A 13,005-nucleotide genomic window follows, 5' to 3' on the forward strand; every position below is an offset into this window, starting at 1 on the left:
TGCGGCTGTATGCATGAGAGGCCAAAGTGCGATAAGTCTAGATCGCGAATACATCATTACCAGTCTTAGTGCCAGGAAAAGCTCTTCCTGACTGACGCCGGACAGGGCGGACGCGTCCACTTCGGCTCCCGACAAAAGAGCCTATTGCGGTGCCAACTTCCATCGGACCACCTTCAAATTATCAATCGAAGATCGGAAGATGACAGGAGTCTGACAGTACCAACTTTTTGGTGAGCGGACCACCGATTTTTCGATTATTGCAGCAATTCCATCGACTACGCCGGCGTTAGGCTTAGCGCGGCAGCGGAGGAGCGAGTGGGACCGAGAGCGCCCTGCGGCTGGCGGCAGCCACCGCGGGGGCGAGGATCTAGACAAAGGAGGTCCACCCGGGCCAACATTTCGCTCGAGAATGGACGGCACCCAAGGCCAAGATCTATCGATGGACACCACACCGTGCCCGAACCTGCCTCCACCCGACGGGGAAACAGGCGGACCGCCGGCTGCCAACACCATCGAGACCACCGATACGAATACCACGGACAACACCTTTCAAGGCGAGTGGACAACCATAGTTTCGAGACTATGGCAGAAAAAAGCAAAAAAAACGGGAGCGTCAGGCCAAGATTACCGAGAATACGACAGCAAACACTCAAGTGGGCGAGACGGCGACGACGGCGCCACCAGCCAAGATGGCCGCTGCGGCGGTACATGAATCCAAGATGGCGAGCGGCGCGGAGAGCAGCCGGGGAGGCTGCGGAGGCAGCGCCACCGTGGAAGATTCCAGCCAACGTCACGACGTAGCTGACGCGCCTGTTCCGAGAGGACGCCGGCCCAGCGCGGAGGAGGGAGCGCGAAATTCGAACCGTTTTAAAGGCGGAGAGGCGGAGTGGCGATTCAGGCGCGCGAAACCACTGCCGATGATTGACGCTAAGGTGATCTTCAGACCCCATCAGGGTCTGGTAGTGAAGAACTTGACAACACCCCAAGCAGCCAAGGCTATAGCGCAAGCCTGCGGAGATCCACAGAATTTTCGTCTGAAAGACTTGTTGGTCCGCCTCCGACCGGGATCCAACATCATCGTCACCAGCACCCCAGACATACAGATGGCGGAGCGCATGATGAGCATCCGAAGCTTGAATTTCGAGGGAAAAGACCATCCGGTCAACGCTTTTATGACTACACCGGAAGAGTACCTCAAAGGGGTGGCCCACGGCATCAACCCCGGGGGCAACGGAGAAGGAATTAATGGAGAACCTGTTCGTCAGGACCCAGGGCGTGAAAATTATCGCGGCCAGAGCAATGGGCAAGTCCAAGTCGGCCCTCATTGTCTTTGAGGGGCCAATCGTACCGAAGTGGGTGTACTACTATGGGGGAGAGATCCCATGCGATCCGTACAAGCCAACGAAGCAATTTTGCAACACCTGCCGAAAGCCTGGACACCGAACAGACGTATGCCCGAACCCGTCTATCAGGGCATGCAGAAGATGCAACAAGCAAGATCCGGAGGAAAGTCACGAGTGCGAACCCCAATGCGCTCTCTGTAGAGGAGCACATGAGACTGGAGCCACCGGCTGCCGAAGCAAGCTCAAGGAGATCACAAAGACAAAGGGACATCCAAAGTCACGTCAGAGCCGCCCAGAAACGAGTGGCACAATGAAGAAGCATCAGAGGTGGTTCAGTTCGTACGGGGAGGAGGAAACATCGCGTGAGCGGTCCAGGTCCCAGTCCAGGTCGGAGGCCAACGCGGAACCCAAGAAGCCAGCGAAGAAAAGAAAGCCAGGTGCCTGGGAGAAGAAGAAAGAAGAGAAGAAAAAAGACCTTGATCAGGTGAGCTGGCCAGCATTGCCCTCCCAGAAACAGCTAGATGAGGAAAGAACAGAAATTCTAGCCGAGCTAAAAGGAATAAGAAAGGAGAACGCAATGATTAAGCAACGATTAGATCAGATGCAGAACCAAATTAACATTACACAAAACAAGTTCGAAAAATCCACACCATCGGTAAATCAGACACCCCCTTTGACTGCCGAAGACGTAGGAAGAATAGTAGAGGAAAAGCTAGCACAGCTGCTCCCACATTGAGCAAATCACAAAGAAAGCCATGGAACAAGTTACAGGCTATATAGAACAAAAGTTTCAGGCGATGCAAATCGAGATGACCAAACTGATTAGGAAGCAAACAACAGCCACCACAGTAAGAGAAAGGGCTGAGAAGCCATATCACAGGCCCGGACTGACCAGCTTGCAATCTGAGACCGATCATGACTAGACACCAGAAGGCGAAGCAAGACCGCCTAGAGATTTGGCAGTGGAATTGTAGAAGCATCAGACGCAAGAAAGGGATGCTGTCACAGCTGCTGGCCTCACAAGCGGAACCACCGGCTGTGATAGCCCTACAGGAGGTTGGCAGTTCCCCTTCAATTAGCGGGTACGAGGTCTTTGCTGCCGATGACGACAGCTGGAAGGTGACGACAATGGTGGGGAAGACCATTACAACAATTCGGCATGACCAATTTAAAGGGATTGAAACACCCCATATCCTTGTGGAGGTGGTCCAAAAAAGTGACAAAAAACAGGGCACTTTTATCCTAAATGTATACAGCCCCCCCTCCCAACGAAAGATCGACTTCGACAGGCTTCTCGGAGAAACATTAAACTTGGTAAGAGGAAATCAGCTAATTATATTAGGCGACTTTAATGCAAAAGACCTGGCCTGGGGATACACGCGACAGGACAAGAGAGGCCGCATTATTAGAGAGCTAATAAACAGACATGAATTAACACTGGTAACGGATCCGGGAGTGCCCACGAGAACGGGCAACAGTGTGAGCAAGGACACTACCCCGGACCTTACGATGGTCAAGAACTGTGGCGATGTTGAGTGGATAAACACGCTTAACGATCTGGGCAGTGATCACTATATAGTGAGCACGACCATCCACACCTACAAGATCAGGCGTCAGGTTGGCGCAGCCAGGATTACCAACTGGCACAAGTTCAGAGAAGCGCAGGAGGAGGACCAAGGCGAGATTGAGGATCTTGACAACTGGTGCGGGGCGCTGCGGAAAAACAAGCAGAGATTTACGCAAGAACTGACACGCACAAATGAGACACCAGAAATAGACGCCCATCTACTCCACCTGTGGGAAGCGAGGAGGGGACTGTTAAGAAGATGGAAGAAACAGAGGCACAATCGAAAGCTTAGGATGAAAATCGTGGAGATCACAAAGAAGGCGGCGGAGTACGCTGAACAACTGACGAGAGCCAACTGGGGCAAATTCTGCGACTCTCTGCAGGGGACACTCAGCACTTCCAAGGCATGACGAATTCTAAAAGCCATCATGGACCCCACCAAAACCAAGCGAGAGGGGCAGAAGTCGCTGGAGCGGTTGCTACACACATTCCCAGGCACGAAGGAAGATGTGATCAAGGCCGTCCACGACAAATGCTACGGAGTAGACCTAGAGGATCCATATCCATACGCAGAAGATTACAAAGGAGACCCAAATCCGAAATTGGACGACCCGATCACGGAGGAAGAAGTCCGGACGGCAATAGCAAGTGCCACTCGAAACACAGCGGCTGGTGACGACAAGATCACTAATGGCATAATTCGGAACATGAGCAACAGCAATATCAAGGCACTGGCGCATTTCATGAACAAGCATTGGGAAGCAGGAACGGTGCCAGCGCAGTGGAAACACTCGGTGGTCATCATGATCCAGAAACCCGGGAAAAAATTGGCAATAGAGAATTTGCGGCCCATTTCTTTAACTTCGTGCCTGGGAAAGATTTTCGAGAGGGTTGTCAATAATAGACTGAAAAATTACTTAGAGGATAGCGCTCAGATGCCGGACACCATGTTTGGCTTCAGAGAAAAGCTATCAGCCCAGGACGTTCTCCTGCAGATCAAAGAAGAGGTCTTGACAGGTATCCCACGCTCGGCAGAACACGTAGTTTTGGCACTGGACATTAAAGGTGCATTTGATAATGTTAGTCACAAGGCGATCCTAGATGGTCTGACAGACACGAATTGTGGAACCAGAGTCTACGAGTACGTTAGGAGCTTTCTGAGTAACCGGACGGCCGAAATCAAGATCGGCAATATAGAAACAGAGACCTTCTCCCCGCCCAACAAAGGGACACCTCAAGGAGCAGTCATTTCGCCCACGCTGTTCAACGTGGCAATGATTGGCCTGGCCAGGCGCCTCGAGAAGGTGGAGGGCATACAGCACGCTATGTATGCTGATGACGTCACCATCTGGACGACCACAGGATCACTCGGGGAGAAGGAAGCGAAATTGCAAGAAGCAGCATCTGTCATTGAAGAATATCTAAAGCAAAGGGGCTTGGAGTGCTCATCAAGAAAATCAGAATTGATCAGATTCTGGCGAGGGAAGGGCAACCGCTCTGCTCCCACAGATCAAGGCCACAAGCTCGAGATCCGGCTGCAAGGGGAGACAGTACCCGAAAAGACAACCGTGAGGATCCTGGGGATGTGGCTCCAATCGAATCAAAGGTGTCAACACACACTTAATCTTCTCAAGACCTCGACCCAGCAGGTGGCCCGAATGATAGCACGGGTGACCAGCAAAAAGATGGGGATGAAGGAGCCCGACACACTCAAACTGGTCCGGAGCCTCGTTATTAGCAGAGTAGCGTATGCTCTACCCTACTACAATATGACCAAAGGAGAGGAAGACAGAGCGGACGCCATCATCAAAATGGCTATCAAGACCGCACTTAAGCTCCCCAAGAACACACCGAACCACAAACTAGCAGCTCCGGGTCTGCACAATACAATACAAGAATTAGCAGAAGCCCAAATCAAGTCACAGCTAAACAGACTTCTACAAACGAGGACGGGAAGACGAGTGTTGGAAAGACTGGGGTATAGCACACACCTGCAGGCTTATAACAAGACAAGAGAGGTATCGCGGGAAGTCAGAAATTGGTACCGAGTTCAGCCCATACCAAGAAACATGGACCCCCGCCTACACCCGGGAAGAAGGCAGGCAAGGGCAGAGTATTATGAAAAAACATTCGGCCAACAAGACACGTCAAGGTTCACCGACGCAGCCTTATACGAAACCAACGCAAAGAGGGCGATAGCCACGTTCACAGACTGCGAAGGCCGGGAGGTAGTTAGCGCCTCGATCCAAAACTGTACAGTCACGGAGGCAGAGGAAGTGGCTATCGCACTGGCCATTAGGCAAGGAAGAGAAACGGGAGAGAGTCTGACGATACTGTCAGACTCTCAATCCGCATGCAGAAATTTTCAACGGGGTAAATTATCTAAGGTAGCGCACCAAATCCTTTCTTCCACAAGCGAGCCAACAAAACAATACACTCAAACACTAGTGTGGATTCCGGGGCATGCATGGATCACGGGGAATTTGTACGCAGACAGGGTAGCACGAGGACATGCAACCTACCGTGCGCCCAACAGTCTCGGGACAGAGGACCTGATTCCGCTTGACCCTGACTACACCACAATACTACAACACTACAGAGGCTTGCGGAAAGTATATCCGGAGCCGCATAAAAAGCTCAGCAACGAGGAGGCCATAGATCTGAAGCGGCTACGGACGGGCACCTTCATTAATTTACACATATTACACATGATGCATCCCACGACATTCAGAGACGAGTGCCCGTGGTGCGGGAAGACCCCTACCCTGTACCACATAACATGGGAATGCAGCTCACATGAACTGCAAAAAAATGAAAACCCAAATAAAAGACAGTGGGAGGCTTTGCTGGCCAGCTCTGACCCGGAGGCTCAGCTCTACCTGGTCACAAGAGCTCGCAAACTGGCGAAAGCCAGTGGTGCCCTGGACTGGGGGCGCCAACCGCTCGTCAGCCTCGGTTGAAGAGGCGAAGAAAAAGATCTCCGAGCAATTAATAAAGTTCACTCACTCACTCACTCACTCACACTCTTAGTGCCAACGTCTTCTCATGCGAGGTATTGCAGATTCCGTCTGAAACACGTGGCCTCAGCAATCACTTTCTTTTCGCGGCTACCCCGAGCTGCACACCAGGTCGTGCCAATAGACAGGAAATATTGTGTATGGATGTTTGTTTGTTGGGTGATACTGCCAGGCTTCAGCTATTGAAATAGCATTGATAGTCAGTTTCTCAGGTAGATCACTTAACTCCAGATATATGGGATGATCTGAAAGTTCAATCGCGTTCTGTTCTAATGAAAGCTGGGAAAAACAGGCGAACGCGCCGCACGTCTGATCTTAATGATTTCTTGCGCTGAATGAGCATTATGGAAAAGGGCGGCACTCCAACCTTCGCAATGAGAGAATACCTGCAGATTCTTAGCCTCCGCTATACGACCGTGTCGTTGAGGAGATGTCACGGGCATCCAGTACTGCCGCTACCCTGCGTTTGCCTGTGGAAGACGGTGCAGACTATATGCACAACCGCAGCCTCGCCCACCGAATTGAACGCCGTTCACGTTGCTAAGGTGATGATGATACGACATCATCACAACATGCGGACATTTGCAGGGCACTTTGAGACTCTTTCCGAAACTTTTCAAATCGCATGATTACGGCAAACGCGCTGATTTTGAAGAAAAAGTTCTTCACTTCTGTGAAAGTTTTTCGTTAGTCTGGAAGAGGCAGGTGAAATGCTATGGGCCCCAGTTGCGAGTGATCAGGTACTAGGTCTGCAGAAAGTCATGAAGCACACTTCCGCACCTGGCCCAGATGGCTATACATACCTGTGTGGCTTTACCTGCAGATGTTTTTTTTTTATTCTTGGTGCCTCATAAATGAAGCTTGCAAGTACATTTCTTCTTGACGGCCTTAAACCCCAGTCGCTTTGTGGAAGCAGAGCAGTGCTTATTCTGAAGGACGGTACAACGCCCTCACGTCCAGATTATTGGCCTCCTATCACTTTATTTAACTGCGACTACAAGACGGTCGCATCGACACTTGTCAGACGCTTGCGCCCTCTTTTGCAAGACCTCTTTTGCCTGCACCAGCCGTGGCCTGTACCTAAGCATTCTGTCTTCGTTTCATTGACCTTCACACGGATTTATTCGCGTACGCGCACAAGAAACGGGTGAGCGAGCTCTTTGTCTCTCTCGACCCGGCTAAGGCATTCTATAGAGTATAATACACGTATCTTTTCGCATTACTTCGGTGCTATAGTTTCCGCGAGAAGTTTGTGTTTCGCATCGCTCTGCTCTATTCAGGCCTTGCACGTGAGATGCTACTACATTGCCTAGCATTGTGCAGTTTTCCTGCATCGCGAGGTGTGCTCCAGAGGTGTATCTCGTCATCGGCACTCTATGTGCTCTCACTGGACCCGCTCCAGCGATCTGTTGCCTCACACCTTCTCGTGCGGGGTTTTTCAATGACCGGTCACGAGAGTGTGGAAGTATTGTCGTATGCGGATGACTTTTCAATCTTTATTCTCTACAGTCGTAGATTACAAGTTTTTTGTTTAGATATTTGCTGAGTATTGAAGTTTGACCGGAGCACAGCTCAACGCTAATAAGAGCCATGCTTTGAGCTTTTATTCATTCAGTAAGGTTTTGCCGGTAACCATTTCCTTTGTGCATGCGGTACGTGTGCATTTTGAGCAGTGTGGAGTTTCCACGCACACATGGGCGATGTTGTTCCACTGACCGCAAATGAACTTGCAAGAGCAGCCAGCTTCCACCTGCCTCTGCCGGCAAAGGTGGCGGTCATTAAAAGCCAAGCACTGACCTTTGAGTTTTACGTGCAACGCATTGCTGCTGTGCCGTGACGCACTGCAGTACGACTGACGTCTGTTCTCATTACCTCCTCATGTGTTGGGAAAACAGCACTTTAGCCCGCAGGCTATTAGAGCTGCATGCATAAAAAGGAGGTATCGGATTGCCAAATGGCATGCGAGTATCCAGGGCCCGCAGTGCAAAGTTGGTGGGAATGTTGATCTCCCACCCGGGGCATTCGCAGCTGCTCTACTGGCTGAGCACGCACACCGAGCGTTCTCCCAGGGCAGGCATACAGGAACGGTAGCCGAGAAGCCACTGCCGTTCTACCGACCCGCGCCTGGGTTTAAACAGCTGATTGGTGCTGAGTTTCCAGATGCAAACTTTTTTAAACCACGCCAGCACGCCTTAGTGAACTGGTGATTGCATCCTGCCTTATTGTGGGGGATAGATAGCCCACCGCGGTGCAGAAATGCAGGCAGTGGGCTATTAGCTCACTACCTCGGGAGGTGCGCGAGTTCAAGTGGAAGAGGCATTGGGCCGTCCTTCGAACTAGACAACGCCTCGCTTCATGGGGTGTGGTGCCCAATTATCGATGCCCTAACTGTGGATTGCCGGAAACACTGTAGCATGTGTTTTTCAAGTGTTGTGTCGCGCGGGTAATATGCCGTTTTGTGTATAGGGTGTTTTCAGGTCGAGGCCGCCTAGGAGTTCAGCGCCGACGCGGTGCACTTGAGCAACTTGTGGTTGCTGTGGTTGCTGTGGTTGCATGTGTTTACGTTATACTGTGGCGCCGCCGCAGCTTGGCTGAGGCCAGAAGACAGCCCACTAGAATAATATATGCAGCGCTGCTGAACCTGCGCATCATTCTGTGGACGTAACTTTCAGGCATGCTAGAATTAAAGAGGGAGGCACTGTTCTTGTGGCGCTTCAAAGCCGGCCGTGACAGCCACTTTTCGATGGAAGCAAAAAGCAAGGCGCCCGTGTGCTGTACGATGTTCATCATCATCATCATCATCATCAGCCTGATTATACCCACTGCAGGGCGAAGGCCTCTCCCATATCTCTCCACTTAACCCGGTTCTGTGCTAGCTGCATCCACTTGACCCCTGCGAACTTCTTAATCTCATCCGCCCACCTAACTTTCTGCCGCCCCCTGCTATGCTTTCCTTCCCTTGGAATCCAGTTTGTTACCCTCAGCGACCATCGGTTATCCTCTCTTCGCACTACATGCCCTGCCCATGTCCATTTCTTCTTCTTAATTTCCACTAGAATGTCGTTAACTTGCGTTATTTCTCTGACCCACTCTGCACGCTTTCTATCTCTTAATGTTACCCCTACCATTTTTCGTTCCATAGCCCTCTGGGTTGTCCTCAACTTAAGTAGAACTCTCTTGGTTAGCCTCCACGTTTCAGCCCCATAGGTGAGTACAGGCAAGATGCAACTGTTGTATACTTTCCTCTTGAGCGATACCGGTAAGCTGCTAGTCATAATCTGCGAGTGCTTGCCAAATGCGCTCCATCCCAATCTTATTCTTCTTGTTATTTCCTTTTCATGGTCCGGATCTGCGGTTACTACCTGTCCTAAGTAGTTACATTCGCCTACTACTTCCAGTATTTCGCTACCTAATGTAAACTCCTGTTCCTTCCCGAGGCTGTTGAACATTACCTTAGTCTTCTGCATATTGATTTTCAAGCCTACCTTTCTACTTTTCCTGTCTAGGTCATCAATCCTTATTTGCAGTTCATCTCCCGAGTTGCTTAGCAAGGCAATGTCATCAGCAAATCGCAGATTACTGAGGTATTCTCCATCTACCCTTATCCCTAACTGCTCCCATTCCAAGTCTCTGAATACTTCCTCTAAACAAGCTGTGAATAGTACTGGGGAGATTGTGTCTCCTTGCCTAACACCTTTCTTTATGGGAATTTTGTTACTTTCTTTATGCAGAACTATGGTTGCTGTGCAGCCACTATATATATCTTCCAGCACTTTCACGTACGGCTCGTCTACCCCCTGATTTCGCAATGCCTGCATCACCGCCGAGGTTTCAACTGAGTCAAATGCTTTTTCGTAATCAATGAATGCTATGTATAAGGGCTGATTATATTCCGAGCATTTTTCTATCACCTGATTGATGGCATGGATATGATCGATAGTAGAGTACCGTTTCCGAAACCCTGCTTGATCCTTTGCTTGATTGCAGTCTAAGGTTGTCCTGATTCTATTAGCGATTACCTTAGTAAATACCTTATACGTAACAGACAGTAAGCTGATTGGTCTGTAATTTTTAAGGTCCTTAGAGTCCCCTTTCTTGTGAATGAGGATAATGTTTGCATTCTTCCATGCTTCCGGTACCGTCGATGACACCAGGCACTGCGTATACAGGGTGGCCAGTTTTTCTAGCACGATATCCCCCCCGTCCTTCAGCAAATCTGTAGTTATCCGATCCTCTCCAGCTGATTTCCCTCTTTTCATAGTTTCTAGTGCTTTCTTGACCTCGTCCTTCGTCACTGGTGGAACGTCTGACTGTTTTTCCCTATCGCCAATCTCATTACGGTCCTGACTACTTTGGCTACTGTAGAGATCTGTATAGAACTCCTCGGCTACTTTGACTATCTTTTCCATATTAGTGATGACGTTGCCCGCCTTGTCCCTTATCGCATACATCTGGTTTTTGCCTATGCCCAATTTCTTCTTTACCGCTTTAAGGCTTCCCCCGTTCTTTACAGCATGCTCAATTTTCTCCATGTTATACTTCCTTATATCGGCCACCTTGCGCTTATTGATTAGCTTTGATATCTCGGCAAATTCGATCTGATCTGTTGGATTGGAAGCTTTCATACTCTGCCGTTTCTTAATCAAATCTTTCGTCTCCTTAGACAGCTTACCGGTATCCTCTCTAACTATCCTACCGCCTACTTCTACCGCGCACTCAGTAATGATATCTCTGAAATTATTATTCCTTGCCTCTAGGGTAATGTCGCCATCCTCAATTAGAGCTGAATACCTATTCTGTAGCGAGATCCTGAACTCTTCTGCCCTCCCCCTCACCGCTAATTCGTTGATGGATTTCTTTCTTACTAATCTATTGCGTTCCTTCTTCAGATTTAGGCTAATTCGGGACCTCACCATCCTGTGGTCACTACATCGAACTTTCCCGATTACCTGTACATCCTGCACAATGGCGGGGGTTGAACACATTATGAAGTCGATTTCATTTTTAGTCTCTCCGTTAGGACTTTTCCATGTCCATTTTCGGTTCTTCCGTTTGCTGAAGAAGGTATTCATGATTCGTAAGTTATTGCGCTCTGCAAACTCAACTAGTAACTCCCCCCTGCTATTCCTAGAACCAATGCCATAGTCACCTACTGCCTTGCCTCCTGCCTGTTTTTTCCCTACCTTGGCATTGAAGTCGCCCATTAGTACAGTATACTGCGTCTTTACTTTTCGCATTGCCGATTCTACATCTTCATAGAAGCTTTCAACTGCCTGGTCATCATAACTACATGTAGGTGCATAGGCCTGTACAACCTTCAGTTTATACCGCTTATTAAGCCTAATTACGATGCCTGCAACCCTCACATTAATACTATAGAATTCATCTATATTATCCGCTATATACTTATTGACAAGGAAACCTACTCCTAGTTGTCGCCTCTCTGGTAAACCTCGAAAACAGAGTACATGCCCTTCCTTCAGTACAGTATATGCCTCATTCGGCCTCCTAACCTCACTAAGCCCTATGACATCCCATTCCATGCCCTCTAGTTCCTCTAACAGCACTGCTAAACTAGCTTCACTAGCTAGGGTTCTAGCATTAAACGTTGCCAGGGTCAGTTTCCAATGGCGGCCTGTCCAGCGGAGCCAGGCTTTCTTAGCACCCCCTGCTGCGTCACAGGTCTGACCGCCGCCGTGGTCAGTTGTTCCGCAGCCGCTGGTGACTGAGGGCCGGGGTTTTATGGAGCTTATCATAGGAGGTTGTGGCCAATTACTGCACCAGGGTGGCCAACTCCTGTTCTGGTGAGGGAGTGCGTTGCCGGAGGTGTTCATCGGCATCAGGTCGCACCCCAAACCTGTATATGCAATTCCATCGACACGCGGATTTTTTTTTTTTTTTTTCATCCGGTGGAGAATTGCGCGGCACCGGGATTTGAGCCCCGGTCCTCTTGCATGGGAGGCGGATGTTCTACCGCTACGCCACCGCTGCACCTCTTGTACGATGTTAGCGCACGTTAAATAACCCTAGGTGGTCGAAATTTACGGCGTCTCTTCGGAATCCTGAGTCGCTCTCAGCCTTTACTCTTTAAGCCAAACCACGTGTTTATATTTTTACCCCGTTTCAAGCAACTGTTCTCTCCTTTTCATCAAACGTAGAGTGCATGTTTATTATTAATGTTGAAATAAAAATAAAGAAGACGTCCCTTAGGGATAAAATCTAGTTTTCTTTTAGACGAAAGGTTTCTCTTTTAGAGCCTTTCATTTCGTGTGTCTTATTTTTTATGTGTTTATTGAAACTTCACTTTACCAATTCGCCTCTTCTCCTGACACTTTTACTTCCCCAAGACTCAAAATGGCACATTAACAGTAAATTGCGAATATCTTGCCGATAGAAAAACAAAATACATAGTAGAGACGATGATCTTTCCGTAAACATTCAAGGACACATAAGAACAGTCACGGCCCGATAATAGCCTCGTTAATAAAAAGCTAAAGACTCTACAGCAAAAGGAACCAGCTCAAAATTCCGCACCCGCATTTCCGAGATAAATGTGGCCCCTGTGAGCAGTCGCTTTCTATCACCCATGAAGGGGAAATATGCAGGTGCAAGAAAGGCGTAGAATTGTCGATAAGTGCGCATGATACTTTTACTTTTACTTCACAGAAACTTCAGCCTTGAACGTGCGTTGTTTTCTTTATCGAATAAACGTAAACCCAAGTGTCTTGGGAAAGTAAAATATTTGAGGCTGCCGAAGAAAAACTTTGAGAAGAGCGGAGGACGCACCAATCGGGTACTAATGTTGGAGGGCCTCTGGTTATTTGAAAGAATTTAAAAATGCACACCACCAGAAAAGTGAGAAGTAACTGCTGGCTCCTATTAAAGGTAGGCCAGAAGAAAATCGATGGAACAGTAGCAGCAAAAAACATTGACTGACGGGAGGGCGGCTCGATATCGGGTTGTACCACCGGTGTTCCTTGTTCGATCTCACAGGGTCGATTTCCGTGTTGTGAAGCGTAACATTTACTTGACGCTAAGCTAAGATATATTTAATGTAAAGTGTATCGCAATGACAGAA

At 49.1% G+C, this 13,005-nt stretch overlaps 1 protein-coding gene across 1 annotated transcript in view; it reads left to right on the plus strand.

Moving 5' to 3' along the window:
* Positions 1-439: 439 nt before the first annotated feature.
* The window catches only part of LOC146191294 (lysosomal alpha-glucosidase-like), a 73,721-nt gene continuing 61,155 nt past the window's right edge, over positions 440-13,005 (plus strand). The window contains exon 1 of the mRNA XM_084600306.1: positions 440-554. Within this exon, the coding sequence (XP_084456432.1) occupies positions 440-554 (115 nt within the window). The remainder of the gene's footprint in view (positions 555-13,005) is intronic.

The sequence above is a fragment of the Amblyomma maculatum genome, chromosome 4 (assembly GCF_055883805.1).
Source record: "Amblyomma maculatum isolate TAMU_Amacu chromosome 4, ASM5588380v1, whole genome shotgun sequence".
NCBI classification, from domain to species: domain Eukaryota; kingdom Metazoa; phylum Arthropoda; class Arachnida; order Ixodida; family Ixodidae; genus Amblyomma; species Amblyomma maculatum.